The sequence below is a fragment of the Gavia stellata genome, chromosome 11, assembly GCF_030936135.1.
Source record: "Gavia stellata isolate bGavSte3 chromosome 11, bGavSte3.hap2, whole genome shotgun sequence".
Taxonomy (NCBI): Eukaryota; Metazoa; Chordata; class Aves; order Gaviiformes; family Gaviidae; genus Gavia; species Gavia stellata.
The window spans coordinates 10826827-10843939 of NC_082604.1; the positions used below are offsets into that span (position 1 = coordinate 10826827).

Here is a 17113-nt window from a genome sequence, read left to right on the forward strand (position 1 = left end):
ATTTAGTTAGGAAAAACTACCTATGAGGCAACCTTTTGCAAAGTCATTCTGGTATTGAATCAACTGGAAACGAATTACATTGTTTTTTGAGAAATGCGACTCCACTTATGGTCTAACAACTTAAGCTGAAACATCAAAGTTCGCATACAAACTCTGTGTGAAGTCATTAGAAGAGCTGATGCTTGCATCTTGCCTACAAATCCCTACAGCTAGCTCTGACCAGGCAAAGGGCCGGGAATCCATCATGGTAAAAACGACATCAGCACACAAGGTGAGCTCCCCAAGGCAGGGCAACAATGTCCCTGCATAAATACCCGTGAAAAGAAACCCCTTATATTTGTCAGAGCTCTGCTAACAGCTCTTTCCAGACAACAGTCCCCTATGTCAGTGACTCCACCTATGTCAATCCATTTCTTCCCAGCCTGACAATGCGCTGATCTCAGCTATTCCTTCCTCTCTGCCTTCACCTTCACTTCATGCCCCAGATATTAGAGCACTCATGCAGAAGAAATTTGTGAGAGGCTGCTGTTATTTCTTTGTCCTGCCTGAAAGGCTCAAACACACCCTCTGGCTGAACTGGTGGTGTCCGGAGCCCTCCACGGGCTGCACTTGCCAGTCTCTGTGCGTTGCCAGAGCTGATAAGATTAATCTGTGGCTGGAAGCATCCCCTGGGAGGGTGTGAGGAGAAGGCCTCGGGGAGGGCACTTTGGCAGCTCCCAACCTGATCTCACACACAGTGCTCAAGGGCCCTTACAGTACATATTTCATCACCTCAAAATAGCCTTGTAAGCACTCACAGAGTTTGCTGATAAAGTCCACGCTCCAAAAACCACTTACTACCTCTTTGCTGATTTTACAGCTCCTAAAAAATGTCTTGCTGTTCTCTCATTTGGGAAGCAGGCTCAGCTGAGCCAGCAGCAGTCCCTCCCTCTCCCACAGCCCAGGAACACCGCTCCACGTGCGCACACCTTACCACAGTAATGTTTCTACCAGCTAACCCCACAAGAACATAGACACAACAGCAGCATCCTTTCAGCAGTGTTCCAAGCTGGAAGCCCACCCACAGCTGGCATGTATATAATACATTCCCTTGCCACTAGATGGAAAAGGGCCTTGGAGAACCTGTTGATGCAAGCCCAAAGGCCTCCAGCTACGGCCACACAGTATGACTTACAGAAAACCAGTATCGCAGATCTCATGCTTGCAGCCATTCCTCATCTACCCTATCAGCCTTCCGGAGATAGCAGTCACTGGGGGAGCAAGAAGAGAGGGGGTACCGATACCGGGCCGTGGTGCTACCAGCTGGTCCTCTTTGCAAGTGCGAGGGTCCCCGTTGCAGAGCAGAGCTGCAGACTCACATAAAGCACAACTGAGCGCAGTCATCACGGGCTTCTGTTCTGTGTATCTTTGCACAGGTTGGATAGAAATAGGGCTGTACTTACTCTCTTTAGCAAACAAAATGCTGCTTCTTACATCAGCAATCAGGTTGGAAGAATAAACTTTCCATTAGCAATGTTGTCCTGCTGATGTGTACAAAAGCCAAATATGCAATTACTTTAATTTCTTCTTTAGTTTGATCCATTGTGACATTTCAAACAAACGTTACCCTTTTGTTTTCATTTACTTGGACTAGAATCAGCCCTTGATAACAAAACACATAGTGATGAAGGACCATAAAAGGCGATTAAATAACTTAATCATCTAAATTTACTATCTCCAGACATGTTCCATGCTGCTGTGATTTTGGCTTCCGCTGCATGCTTTTCTGATTGTAATTCTAATACTTGCTATTCATGTCTATGCTACGTTGCAGAAATGATTTTTCTTTACCAAGAAAAGCTCAGATCAGACAACATCTGGTTTACAAAGAGAATGTACATTTTCACCTAATTTTCCAGCTGGAATAACTGAAGCGAAAGCAGGTCAGGCAACTCACTCATGTACTCAAGGTCAAAATCAACATCTACAATGCCGTACTATTGATATATAAAAAACCCTGGGACTCTCTTCATTGTTTTTTCAAAATACTAAAATACACTCCCCTCCATACTGTGTGCAAGCTGACTGTACGACTATTATTGTGTTTGGTATCACATACTGGTAAGATATATTCAGTGTTACAAATTCCTGTATACTCTCTTCTAGTGCCTGTGGGTATCTTAAGCAATCAAGAAAGCAACTGCATATAATAATTCATCATCTGGATCCTATAATTGAAAGCTAAATAATGGCATTTTGGAAGAGAGAAAAAGCACACATATTTCAAAAGCAGATAAGCAAGATTACTTTCTTATTTTAGCAAAAAAGGAGTGAAATATAAAACCCTGCAAGTCAGATTTACATTAGTTAAGCTTGGCATGTGGAAAAGAGAAAAAGACAACTTGCATCCTTTTGACATTCCCCTTCTCTTACTGATCTCTTGGAACACAGAAAGCAAAACAGTGATATGGTATTTCTCACTCTGACATAACCTTCTGTACACTCAGAGAACCATTTCACCTTTCCAGGTGTTGTTTTTAATTTTGTAATTAAAAACTGTGAATCCTAATTGATACTTAGAACAAATGTGCAATCTTCAGTATTACCAAAATAAGAAGGTAAAAACCTCCAGGAAAATACCGAAGTGGCAGTCATTAGAATCCCAGAATGAGCCCTACGGCCTATGTAAAGTTATTAAGACCAAATATAACCCCAACCTTGGCAAAAAAGAAATATAACATAATCCATCAAGTTCTACCCCTTCAGTTATCCCAACCTCACAGTAAGGAATACCCAGTGGACTGCTGCGGGTCCTGATACACAGACAAGGTACCACGCACCAGCCGATGCGCAATAACAGGCCCACGCACAGGGACCGTAACCTGCAACACATGGAAAATAATTCATGGGAGCAGAGTCAATCAAGCTGACATACTTGCATGCGTAAGAGGCAAGGCAATGCCAAGTGCTATACTATTTCAGTAGCAAACGAAGTACTGAATGTTTACCTGGATGCCACGCTAAATTCCACTTTATGTAAGCATGGTCATACCAGGTAGGACGAAGGTTCATTTAACCCAGATTTCTGCACCTGTGAGAATCTACAGACGCTTAGGTAAAAGTACATAAAACACTCAGTATAATAGTATTTCTCCTGAATACTCCTCCAATTTCCACTCATGCAGGTCCCCAGCCTGAGATGGCATCTGCATATTTACTAGTTCTCAAAGACTTGTGTCTCATCAATTTTTCCAGTCATTCTTCAAACCTACACAGACACTACAGATGCTAAACATTTTGTGGCAAGGAAATCCAGTTGTAGTATTCATTCCGTGACAATTTTTTTATTTTTCCTCCAAACTTGCCCCCCATTAGTTTAATTTGATGATCCCTACTTCTCTTGTTGAGAGAAGAAATTACAAGCAAAGTCTACATGTCTCTGACCATTCTTGATTTTTATAACTTCCATTGTATCATCCCCTCATAGTTATTTTTCAGGCCAGTCCAGGTCCAGCCTTTGTCTACATACATAGTAATGGACTAACTTCGCTGATCCTCCTCACCCTTCTCTGTGATTTTCCAATTCCAGTAAGTCTGTTTTGAATTGTACAAGGTATTAAAGCCCTCCCAAGAAGCTGCTATGGAACTCTGCTGTCCAAGGACAGATCGAAAAGCAAAATTTATTTATGATTTCTCAGTGAGCTGGAAAGCAGGACCAAAACTATGTCATTCTTAACACAGTAAATCTGCTCTAAGCTTCCAGCTCCCAGGCTCTGTAAGGTGGAGAGCTGAATCATAGTAGTTCCTCTTCCTTTGCCTTCTCCGGATGATTTTCGCCAATGGGATGAGTGCAAGCCAGTATTCCTGCCCTTGTGTTTCTCCCCACTTCGTATCCAACATGCAAAGACAAGCCCTTGCACCTTCACTCTTGCCTTGTCATCAAACCTACACTGGTCAATGACAACCTGACTCTGTGCCAAGAGGTTTTTTTAATTTGGAAATTCTGGGGTTTTTTAAATTTGGAAATTCTGGAAAGTCCAGGAAATTCCCACTTACTGTAGAAATAGCTGGAACATCCTGACTCTTATTTCTATTAAGCACCACTTGAGCTGGATACAAAAGAATTGGTCAGGAAATCAGAAGCTAAGAGGTTAACTTCTGATTTCCTACAAATACACACTACAGCCAGGCATAAAGAAGTGCCAGAAAAGGATGTGGATGGGAAATAAAGCAGAGTTTGCTGCAGTTCCTCCTCACTCAGCTCCTTGTTCTGCCTGAAACACTGCAGACACAGTCTGACTGAAGGAGCAAATCCTTTTGTGAAAATATTTCCAAGAAATAGTTGTCTTTTGAATGCATTTTACAAAAAGCAATGTTTAACCACCAATTCAGATTCTTTTTGCAGGCCCATGTAACTTAAAATTGCCTTTGATTTCGTTTAAAAAAAGGAAAATTGGCAAGCACTTAGTATGTGCAAAAGCTTTTGGCAGCTTGAAAATACTGTGTAAAGAAACTTCTCAGTGGGAGCCGGTACAAACTTTTATGTCAACTCATCTCTCAAACATTTCATTTGGGCAGGTCCTTTTTGGTGCATTCTTCAAGAACTTGCTTTTTTATATAGTGAAAACATTTTAGAATTACATTTTATTAACTGATATTTACAGTTTCAATTAGATTCGGAGAAGTAAAGCAAAAACGTACTGGTACAATTCCAGGCTTGGATTCACTTTTATCTTTTATATAAAAACCAGAATTAAGCACGTGTTAGTAAACATTTCTATTATTTCCAAGTAGTTCTTCCATTCAAACTGTGTTCATAAGTTTTCTCTATACTTTCATACATTTTGCTATAATATTTTGTATTTACACAAGTGTTTGAGGAATGAGCATGCTATCTGTCAGAGCTGCTTGGCTGGAGGGTTTCGGAACGAAAGCAGGTGAGGGATGCACAAACACTCCAATCACGAGTCCTTCCCCAACTGATGTCTTTGCTACGTTGCAGCAGAAACAAAATCAGGTGCTACAAGGGGAAAATGGCCATCAGGAAGAATCAGATGCATCATAAACAACAGAATATATTTGTGCATCTTAAATATTGGAAAATGTATTCATTAAAAGTCTGCATAGAAACAGTAAATGTTTCCTACTGGATGTACCTGATTCAAGGTTAGGATTATTTTCCCCGTATCTTCCACACATCTGCTGCTCACATTCATCTGAAGGATGTGTTACGGAGCACATGTCTAACACCTGGGAGCAGAGGGCCAACAAGGGACTTGGCTTCTTTCATAACAGGCCAGTTAAAAGACAAAAGGAGACCCAACTGCAAGGTTGTAAGGCCAAAGAAACCGGACATTCCTGGCAACAAACAAGCTTTTAGATGACTGCTTAGATCACTGCACCTCCTAAAAGGCTGTGCCCTTGCTTAAAACCAAAGAGCTAACGGTGGTCAATAGCTGGAGGAACTCAAGCACTACAAAAGCCAAAACAGAGTCACAGCCTGAATAAGCAAATTCAGGCACAAGTGCCAGCTGGCAGGTGGACAGACGGAACAGGCAGCTGGATGCTCTTGTGCCTGCTTGCTTGCTCTAGGGAGCTCTAGGGAGATGCGAAAAGGCTCCTCAAGCACGTGGGAGAACAGGTTAAAGACAGGGAAAGAGCTAAGGCACTGAAAAGACAGAAGTGCAGATCAGCTGCGTGAACAGTTTTTATTCTTTACCTTCAAGCCACAAATTATCCAAAAGTGAGAAAAAATAGGCCCAATTCCAAGCTCCGTTTCTCCCAAAAAAAGAAATCATGAAGTGATTCTCTATGATCCCATTAAGATCAGATCTCCTATAGAGATAGCTGCAATGCACGTTTGCACATAATTTACTAACGGAAGAAACATCTTAAAAACAACAGTGGAGCATCTGGTTCCAGAAATCTACATTTCAGTAAATGAATCTCTTTACTGTTAAGGCTTACCCTTTGAAAGAGCTAATTTTAGCACATAAGTCACAACGTGTGGAAAACATCAAGGTAACACCAAACTCCTATTGAAATGCCAAAGAAAGTTATGAGTGATTGGTGACATGTTGTTCAACTCCCAACATCCTAGTTTCATAGCTAACCACTGATTGATCCAGCAAGGCCACACACATTTTCCACTCTAACTTAATGATTTCTTTTTTTTTGGAGAGAAACATGCAAGCAGCACAGAGTTACGCTTCTGATCCATTTTACTGCATTAAGTCAAAACCTTATTCTGCTGGATTTGCACACGTATAAATGAGAGATTAATCTGGCCGTCTCATCTTCAAGCAAGTATCAATACTAATGAAAAGAAAACGAGCACAGCAGTTGACAGATGAGAAGTGAGGAAAAACAAACACCAACGTCATGAAGTGTTCAATTCAATTGGTTCCATACCCTGTATTCAGAGTGATCCCTGAGGCAGAAAGAAGTCTTACAAACATTACAATGGCTATTTTTCATCGAAAACCACACACACAGAATCTATTATGTTTTAAGCTAACCACAAATTGGCAATAATTATTAACAGACTGCAATTGTAGAAGTAAGATATTGCACACAAATTCTTTCTGTTTGGATGGAACATAACATTTTGTTCTGAAGAGGCACCAGATTAACAGGATGAAAAAAGTACGTTTTTTATAATACGTATTTATTTACAGAGTTCCCCGAGTTTAAAATAAGAGTCCTAGCAGAACTGAAATAATTGAGCCCCAGAACAAGGAAGGAATCAGTTTCTTTCTGACTGGAAATGTGTGCATGTATGTACGGCTACCACACCTCAGCATAGGAGATCGTGGTCCATGGTCTGGACAGGCTTCAGCTGGATTAGACTTGGAATAGCGCCCCAAGATGATGTCAGACCCTTGCCACCCAAAACATCCTGAAGTCTTCATGTGATGCGCTTTTTGGTGCTGAATCCTAATCCTTTCCCCAGCATGGTATTCCTCACCCCAATCACTAATTCAAGCTGGAAGCCTTAATTATTCAAGGAAGTGATTCAAAAGCTAAAAGACCAGGAACTGTTCCTGTATTTCCTAGACACTCCATCTTCCTTAGCTCCAAACACTCTGAAGACACCACGCCCGTTTTGGTATTCCTGAAACAACAGTACTGCAGTGAACAAGAGTTCAATTACTTGAGTACTTTGGCACAGAATTAATTTCTTGTTTCACTCACAAAAGCAGAGCTGCCAGTTAGTACTAGCTGAGAGGCTCAAATATGCTGAAATGCTGCTTAGCCTCAGAAATGAAATTCTGTGTTTTGCCTTTACAAACCTTTCTTTGGTTAAGGGAGCACCAAAACCACTTGCCTGTGTTTGTCCAGTTCCTCTTAAGTTACAGGAGGTATCGCAACCCAGACCTAGCCTGTATTCACCCACACATTAGCAGTAGTCATCTAATAGTCATGAAGTGGTGACGCCTTTTGTCAAAACCTTGTATGATTCAGGAAATGTAATCTAGAAGTCAGAATCCCTTGAGAGATTTCAGAAATCAGGTGGCAACTCCCCTGGGATGCACAGAAAAAGATAAGATTACCAACACTAGCCACACTAGGTTTTTACAACACACAGTAAGCACACTTCAGTTTACACTGTAGATGTACTCATAGTATCTACTCCTCAATTTATCCTTCTGCCCCAGGTGATGGTGGAATGGTTCAGCGGCTGCTATTAAGTCAAATGACTTAATAGTTACACTGTGCCACGTTACCCTGCTTCGCTGGCCAGAGGTTGCTGGAAAGGCTATGGAGCAACAAAGACTTTCCACATGCATTAAAACCAAATGATTCTTATAGATGGAAGAGTATGAAGCATGGAGATAAAGGCTCAGAGATACATCTCTCTGTCTCTCACGAGCAATGAAACTTTGCATAAGGCTTTTGTCTGAAATGTGCTGAACTGGAATTCTGATTAACTTTAACTGGGTTTAGACCAAGTGTATTAAGATTACTGTTGTAAAGAAGAAACTTCACGGAAGTGAGAAGTATCAGGAACAGTTCTGTCACACTCCATTCAGATTTCCAATCCACCCAGCAGGGGAATGGAGTGCATTTATCCTGAAGTCAAAGCAGAAGATGGTTTTCCGCTTCGGGAAGGAAGGGGTGGAAGAAGGGCAAGGGAAGAGGGATTAACGTCGGTAGGAAGAGATATACTCACTGTGAAGCAAAAAACAAAGCTTTTGATAAGAATGAGGAGGGAGGAAAAAGCAGTATCAGAATATCTTGATGTGTCAACATAGAGCAGTGGTGGCTTGCCCTCGAAAATCAAATCTTACCGAGGTTTAACAGCAGTGTGCATAATTAATTTCAGATGAGAAGAAACGGCATTTTCCACTCGGCTTCTCTCTTTCTCATCACTGAACTCTTCCTCTCTTACACACTGTCTTTGCCTCGACAGCTCTCCCTTCTGCCTTTGCCTCCCAGTAGCTTTTACTTTGGCAGTACTTTCGGTTGGCTGGCGTTCTCCAAGGGCCCTGGTTTCTTTATGGCTCCCTTCCTCACTCAGCGTACCTCTTACAGGCCATAGTTGTTTCCAAGCTAAATCAATATCCCCATGTTTGTAGCCAAAGGCCTGAAATGGACTCTGGACTCAGCTCTATGCACTGAAATCCAGATCAGCTCTACTCGCAGGATTCTGTACCTACAACAGCAAGACAAACAGGGCCCAGCCCAGCTCGCAGTGCTGCAGCCAGCCGTGAGTTAATGCCAGTGAAAGGCAAGCGCTGAGGACTGGCACTAATATTGTTTTCTGAAAGCATGAGTTTAATTTACTATTCCTTTGTATGCTTCTTGACCCATCTGTAGCTCACCACACTCAACAGAAGAGAACCAGTCTACCAGAGCCTGGGCCAAGGAGAGTGCATACTCGTTAAGACGACGAGCGCTGCTGCCACCACACCGCCGCTCTCCCTCCCCGCCTGAGGATGCCCGCAGGCACGTGCTCGCTGGTAATACAGTGCAAACACCTGAGATGTGCTGGGGGCATGCATGAAGCATCACAGGTGGAATTCTGCATCATTCTGGCTCGTACATACCGCCTGTGCTGCCCCAACCCACCTCCTGTGAGCTACAGACAGTGAAACCACTAATGGAGACATGCTCCTGTAATGGAGCTTGTGCAGCGTGGGACAACAGCGCTTCTCAGCCAATACACAGTAGCAGGCAGTATCACTGCTTCCAGTCCACTTCTGTAGATATTAACTGTCAACCTAACACACCCATACAGCCTGGTCAGTATAGTGCCAGGAGCAGTCATGCATCCCATTACCAAAACCTCACGGTGGGAGGCAAAAGACCAAATGATCTGAACTGAGTAATGAGTCTGGAACTACTTGTGCAGCCCAAGATGCACATAAAAAACCCAGAGAACGTCTCTGAAAATAGACCTAGAGGCTGCTGGTCAGAAATACATATATATACACACATACATATATGTATATATACACGTGTATATAAAAAACTGTTTTATATTTCTGTCCAACACTACAACATCTACTGACAGCATGAAACAAAATACCTCTACTAAATTCTGTGTGAAATACATTTCAAAGCATTTTCTTGAAGTCTCCAGAACTTCAAAGATATTATTGTGGTTATCTTAGATGGTTCATCCTGTGCTTAGCACTTAGCATTTAAATCTATGTTCATCTCTTTATAATTACCCAGAGTTTATCTTTTCTTTAATAATTTATTCAAGTATTTAATATTGTGATAAACACAGGAAAGCAGACAAACATAAATGCAAGATCTGCACTCATGGCTGATTTGGTGCATGAGGGCACCACACCATGTAAATAGTTAAGGTTCCTACAACCATAGCTCACCCAATTCCAAAATCCCAGATCAGTCAGATCAGTGGGGTTTTTTTCTTAACTCTCCTACCTTCCTCTGTAGGAAGAGCCAAAGAGCAAACCGATCAGTGGGAAGGGGGAAAGCTGGCATTTGCTACAGGCCATCAGAGCTAGAGCTGAGCAGAAATGCAGAGAGCATCGCAGACAAAACTGTGACAGATCAAGCACGTGTGTGCATAGATTTGCTTATAAATGTGCTTATTACACAAAGCAGCGTGGCTGCAGATGGCCAAAGCCTGAAAAAACCTGAAGTGTTTTTTTTTTGGGTTGTTTTTTTTTTTGTTTGGTTTTTTTTTGTTGTTGTTGTGGGTTTTTTTTTTTTTTTTTTTTTTCCTTGTGTGTGTTTCTCTCTTTGCCTTCTTGGCTTCAATCAAGTTACTTTGCCTTTCTATAGGTCAATTTTCTTCTCTCCCAAGAAGCATTTTGAAAACGCATCTTAAATTGTGATTTTTGTCAAATGCATAAAATCACAAAGCCTCCCCAAAGCACTCCCAAGGACTGCTACTTACGGAGACTTTTCCGTGCCCCTTTATAATTTATACCCTACTCTTTCTGGTACGCATTGCTTACAAATAAATAGCTTTTTTAAAAAAAAGATAATAAATTCCTCTTATGTAGGAGGATGTTTTCATCAGTTTATTGTTTTGAGTCCACACTCTTCATAAGCTGTCATAAGAATTTTACTAACAGATTCGCAATAATTTCATTCCACGTTCTGTCGTACTACATCCATTGCTGCAACACTAGTAAGAAGTGAAGGCAATATAAAACGTTGTTGCTCAGAGTACTAAAGTGAGTTGGAGAAGATTTACTCAGTGGAAAAAGGCTGTTTTTAACGCCATCTCTTTTTCAACCACACACATACTTTAAATGTTACTGCAACACTCTGAAGTACGAAAACAGATTCACATCTAGGGCTCATTCTCCTCTGTATTTAAGAAACTATACCCAGAACCACAGCTACTGCCTAAACCGGTAAAAGCCAAACCCAAACCAAATGTCTTTCAGCACAGAAGAACAACCGCTGCTCTGAAGAAAAGAGCTGGACACTGTCTCTCCTGCGCTGCTCTGCTGGTGGCGGTGCGGAGCCCCGCTGACCCCACCGGAGCAGACCCACCGAAGGGAAGAGGCTGGCACTCGCTCTGCGGTTACCAGCACGCCTGTTGAGCATCAGGCACAGCAGGCAAAGAAGTCACAAAGGTAACAGGAACAGTTGCAGAATGTCTCCTAAGTAGAACTGCGTTTTGTGCCTCACTTACTACTTTTCCTCTTTACACTCTAATGTTATTCATTTATTCAAACATAGGCCTGTTTCTGTTCCTGCTGAAGTCAAGTTCCTATGTGGATGTTGATTAAGGTCAAATAAAGCTACATATGTTTATTGTTGCTTAAAAATGTATTACACATTGAAGCTTCTCATCTGAGCTAAAAGATATGAATATTTTGAATACTTCTTTTGAACTTTACAGCCCTGGGTAGTCTGGCTTTCCAAAGACAATCCTCCTCCAAGACATCGGAGGAAGAGAACACCCTTTTCTTCCCAGAATTGAGCCTCATGCCGACCTCCAAAAGCCACTGCAAGTCCTCCCCGTTTGGGTACACACAGACACATTCCCACCTACAAAACCAGTAAGTCACGAGTCAGAAATCTGGCAATTCTTAGAGCTGCCATCTATTGATAGCACTTAGTACGCATATGGTACAAATTTTCAGTAGGTAAATGCATACAAATGAGGAAATGAGTGCACTGAATTATTTCAAGTAGAAACATAAAATTAAGACAGATCGTGCAACAAAACTTAAGGAACACAATTTGGAGGTAAACTTTAGTATTAGGTGACAAAAAATTCTCAGAGCCATGCTTTTATTGTTTCTACTGCTTTTAGAAGACTAAAATTCCGTTTACAAGCTAAGTGACTTGAGAAGCAGCTCGAGCGGGGCCCAGCCCTGCCTGTACGCCAGAGCAGAGCAGCCGTTCTGCATCTGTGCAACAGGGGAGGTTCTCTTACTTCTTCCGTAACTGGAAAGAGCAGAGAAAAATCTCTGCAAGCTGTCTCTTCTCAAAGATGAAAAACTGAATAAAGAGAGTGGTATTGTCACCTTGCTGCTGCTGCTGTGTTCAAGCTAACATATCAGTTCAAGTTATGGCATTTTAGTCAAAATGCAAAATATTTTACCACGTTTTTGTGTAGCTGGTTACCAAAGGGGCTGTGTGGAAAGGAGGATCATATCCTCAAATATCACGCTTTGCTCTTATCTTCCACACAAATTTCAGCTGCCACAGTACATAATAAATCACATGAAAAAACAAAGAATGACCTACTAGATAAAGCTCAACTTCTTTTCAAGTCACAAGTTCCAAACGCAAAGCATCATCCTAAATGTTAGTGCCCCCACTCCACATAACCCCATGTACTAAATTTTCTTCCTTCAGTCATCTTCCTCTTCTCTTTTTTCTTGCAGAGACAGCACATACAGTCATTTGCATTCACGCCACACAGGTTTTTAATATCTCAAACCTCACCATCTTATGAACTTATTTGGAAAACCAGCTCTTACAGACGTACTCTTAAAGGTACAGAAAGTCACTGCAGAGTCACTGAACACATTGATTCAACTTGTACATCTAGTTAGAGGTTGTTTGGATACTTATTTTGCATGTCTCTGGCAACTCCCAGGATTGTGTCCAAGAGAAGATGACACACAATAGTCATTGACAAAGAATTTCCAGTTTTGTCTTTCTGACATCTCTCCCTTTTCTGTGGATCCAGCCAAGATCTAACACTGATTATTAATCTGTCTTGCTCAAGGATAAAACCAGATTTCTAAACTAACAAACCGAAGAGGAAAAAAAATTTCTGCGAATAGACACCAATCTTCAATTTCTGCAAGGACTAGAATGCTAGAAATACCTGCTGTGATGCCTAAAGGTTTCATACAGCGTTTAGTAGGTGGCTGTTAAGCAATAGCTGGAGGCTATACTCGGGCCTTCTCCCTTTCTTTTCTCGTGGAGTGCACTCACAGCATCTCCCGCTTACAGTGCCACTGGCAAAGGCACAATTCCTAGAAGAATATCCTACAAGGATGTTCCCCTTCAGGGATTAACAAAGGAAAACTGGGCACATCTATAGAGCTGTATACTTCCTGGAAGTACTTTAGGGCAGACTGCTGTTCTTTCTGCCTCGGGATTGCTTCCATATCAAGGCAACACTGAGATTTTACTTTTGCTACACACGGGACAGGCGAACTTGCAAGAACATGCAGCTGAGCCTAGGGACTTAAAAAAGCCATGCAAAAAGAATGGCATAGTTTATCTCCTGAAGTCAATACCAAATACTAACACTCTCAGTAGGGGGCATATAGCCAGTGGCACACAAGCTACAAAGAGGAGGACCATTTCATCTGAAGGCATGAAAAGCTAAAATGCCATATCTTCAGCTGACAGGAGCCCACAGCCTCTGGTGATCGCACCCAGGCGTGTCAGTATATTTCAGATATTCTGCATTTTGGGATTTCCTCACCTCTCTCCTTTGGGCACCCCAATCATTCACTGCCCTCAGACATGAAAACTCAGTAATCTCGCTGGGATCAGTTTAGCTCCTGGCATCTGCACAATGTGCATAATGACATTGCGAACTAAACACTCTTTTACTTGTCTACATAGTTGTCTCCAATGTATTATCCAGACATAAACTTCAATGATCTACAACAGACCAAGGGGAAAAAACATTATCTGTTAGGACCATAACACATGTTTTATTAAGGTCCAGTAGCCGCCGGCCCTCTATCATGCTGCTCTTTCAAGTAACACGAAATCTGGTGGAAACAGAACCATGCATTTCTGCCCCAGAAGTGCTCTGAAGCAGTGCTTTACTCTCAACTCGCCAGGTATGCACATCATTACTAAGCCTAACTGCAAAGCGCAATGCCAAATTATTTTAGACAGTTACATAATTAACTGCTTCCCAACAAAAAAGCACAGTAATAATACACATCCAGAAGAGAAACGAAGATGCGCGAGGGAAGACCATTTTCCTAAGCTGTTCCCTGCCCAGCAGCTTTCCTCCAAAGCGCCTGCCTGCCCCTACACCAGCCTCATGACAGGGCTGAACCACTCATCCTCCTCTTCTTAAAGGGACCGAGGGTGAGAAGATGATCCCACAGATCTCCTGGGGAAGGGCAGCCTATTGACAGGACAAACACCAGCCCATTAACTGTTGCTGTAGAAAATATAAAGCCCCGGTTACTACAATGGGTGGATGTGCTTGAGACAGGGAAAGCCCACAGCCAGCAGCAGGTAACAGACCATCTGACCATCGTGTCTCTCCTTTGGGTATGCCCAGCTCTGCAGGGTGGTGGAAGCTTCCACAGCTCCCTCCACACTGCGGTAAAGCCTCACTTCTCTGAGAGCCCAGGGACCTTTGCTGTAGCTCTTGGAGCCCTACTCTCCCAGGATTTACTGCACAAAGAGCTGCAACTCAAGCTGCTGATAACTGCAACTGGGTATGGGGAGGTTGGTACATTGTTTGCCGCCACGACACCCAAGACTACTCTTTTCTTCTGAGGACTGAAGCAAGTTGCACAGATGATCCATACTCAGACATGCTGCAGTTTCTTCCAGACCCATGTCACTTCATTATGCTTGAAACTACTACCAGGAAGTAGACAGTTACTTGTTTAAAAGACTGTTGAGATCATTTATTTAACCATTAAGTAGAAAAGAAGACAACAGAAAAAAAAAAGTTTGTTTAACAGATACTGGATTTTAAAGCAAAAGAAGCTTAAACATCAGCTTCACGATGATGAAATCCATCCCCTTCCTCCTTATGACCACTGGCCTTCCCCACGCACTGGATAATACCCTCAGCTGATACATAAAGCACCGCTTGGATTGGGTCCTAGCTACTATAGTTGCCATGACTGCACCACACACCTCTCTATGGGCAGCAATGCTCTATTCAAACCGCTGCTAGATCTCATGACAGCTATTAAATTCTCTAATGTTACCATCACCCACTTACAACTAAGTTACTGCCCTGTGTGATACAGTGGGGTGTCAGGGGGATGCACTCTGTACTTCATTGTAACATACTATATATAAAAAAACCCCAATCTCTACCACTCAAATGGTATATACAAGTGCCCTGACAAACTGGCAGAAATACTATTTGCAGTGTCTCGGTAATATTTTTATCAAGTGAGAGCCACAGAGTACCAAATCACTGCCATCTCAGACCCAAACCACTGCACGGTTCTGGAAACACTCACCATACATGTATTTGGCAAGGAAGAGCAGTAACTAAGCAGTAAGTGTATTCCTCATTCTGAAACAGTGATTTATAGTGAGGAACAACCCTGTCACTTATTCCTAATAAGCCTATAGTGCTTATTGTATTCCCACCACAAAATAAAAATAGTCCAATTAAATTCAGAAAGAAAATGACTCTTGAAGACTGAGAGCCTTTCAAGCCCCCTTTCATTAAAGAACAGAGGCAACTCACTAAACCAGAAAGCGGTGATCCAGCAAACATTTTACTGCTGTGAACAGTTTGCAGCTAAGATGTATGGAATTTTATTTGCATATAACTTGACATAAATTCCAACTGCATCCTGGGTGAAAGTAAAGGTTAGTTTTTGTTTTGGTTTGTTTTGTTTGGCTTTTGGGTTTGTTTTTGTTTTTATGATGAACAGACTTAGTAAATATTTCCTAAACTGTCTGCTGTTTGGAATTCCAAGTCTGAAATAAAACATAACCACGGTACCGGCTCCAGTGCTGCCTATCTCGCAAATAGCAACAAACCCCACCAACAATTAAATAACAGAACATTTACTTTATAAACAGCTTATGCGTAGCTCACAGCTTCACCTATAAAGTAGTATTTCAGCTCTGTTTGACAACAGAGACAGCAAAATCTACCAGCAAAATAACCTACAGTGACAAATAGCCTGTCAATGCTCTTTCTCTACAAATACATAGTTAAAGGAAAAAAATAATCACGTAACATCTGTAATAATAATTCTGTCACCTCTCTCTGCCGATTAAAGTATACTGTACCATTATGATGAGAGTCCTGGGTCTGCTCATTTCATCATCGCTATCCAGTGGCAGAATTTCATGTGACAACTCCTCTCGTCGTCGTCGCCTGCAGATATGTGGACAGTTCCTCTGTACCACAGAACGAAAGGCTTGGAGCAGAACAATGCTGGCAGCACAACCCATATCTGCATCCTGAAGCCTACAAAATAACTTCTATGTTTATGCTATGTTTGAAAAACAGTGGCTCCTTGTCCCTGAAAACAGCCTACAGTGCAGCTGCAGCCAGCTCACTCTCCAATCGCTTCCTTGAGCTCTGATCATCTGATCACAACCAAATAGCTTGGATGCAGATAGAGGAAAGATTTGATCCACTGAAACTGAAACACATGCAATATTACGATGCTTTTTTCCCCCCTCTCCCTCTCTCTCTGCTTCTGAATTCACATGAGAAAATGTGCTCCCTCTCTTGTACAATCAGCCGTCTCCTCTGATTCCAGTTTCATAGAACTGAAAGTATTAAAATTCCTCTTCCAAAAGAGCCAGCTGTTCATTAAACACACACGCAGAGACATCCACAACAACTGGCAGGATCAGTTTAAATACCTTTTAAAAAAGTTCTATGCAGCAAAATAGCAAACATCTGGAAAGTTATTAGCTCTCATTATCAGCACTGCTGTTTTTAAAATACTTCGCCTTAGGGCGTTTTGCCACAAAAAAAAGAGACATATTTAAGCTCACTGAGGGATTTGGGCTGTAATCTTTTCACTTCTTGCAATTTTCTGAAGCACAGCAAGCTCATTTGAGTTGTAAATGTAACAAGTGGTAAAAAAAAAAATGCAGAAATCTGGACTGCTTCATCCAGCTCATGCTAAACCAGCCGTGGCTCAATGAGAAACAGCAGTGTGCAGCAATGAAAAGCCTTTCAATAGTGTAGTTGTTGTGTGTTCCCACACATGCGTGCCTTCTGCAGAGTACTACATTTTTACATCTACATAGGAGGCTTGTGTTGAGAAGGGTCTCTCCTGACAGGGTCTCACACTGAACCGACCACCGATGACCTTCCAAGAAGGGTAAGAGGAAAGAGGTTTAGTGTTTTATCACTCGGGATCCAGGCAGGGAGAAGCAGCTGCCGGCAGTCAGCAGTAACAACTTGCCCTTCTGGCTCCTGCCTGACAAGTCATTCAAAAAGCAGGCAGGGATGCTTAGCAATCACATGACTGACCTGGAAACA

At 42.1% G+C, this 17113-nt stretch overlaps 1 protein-coding gene across 1 annotated transcript in view; it reads right to left on the reverse strand.

Annotated features, from left to right (window-relative positions):
- The window catches only part of DOCK10 (dedicator of cytokinesis 10), a 136121-nt gene extending 120056 nt beyond the window's left edge, over positions 1-16065 (reverse strand). The window contains exon 1 of the mRNA XM_059822685.1: positions 15901-16065. Within this exon, the coding sequence (XP_059678668.1) occupies positions 15901-16065 (165 nt within the window). The remainder of the gene's footprint in view (positions 1-15900) is intronic.
- Positions 16066-17113: the final 1048 nt, after the last annotated feature.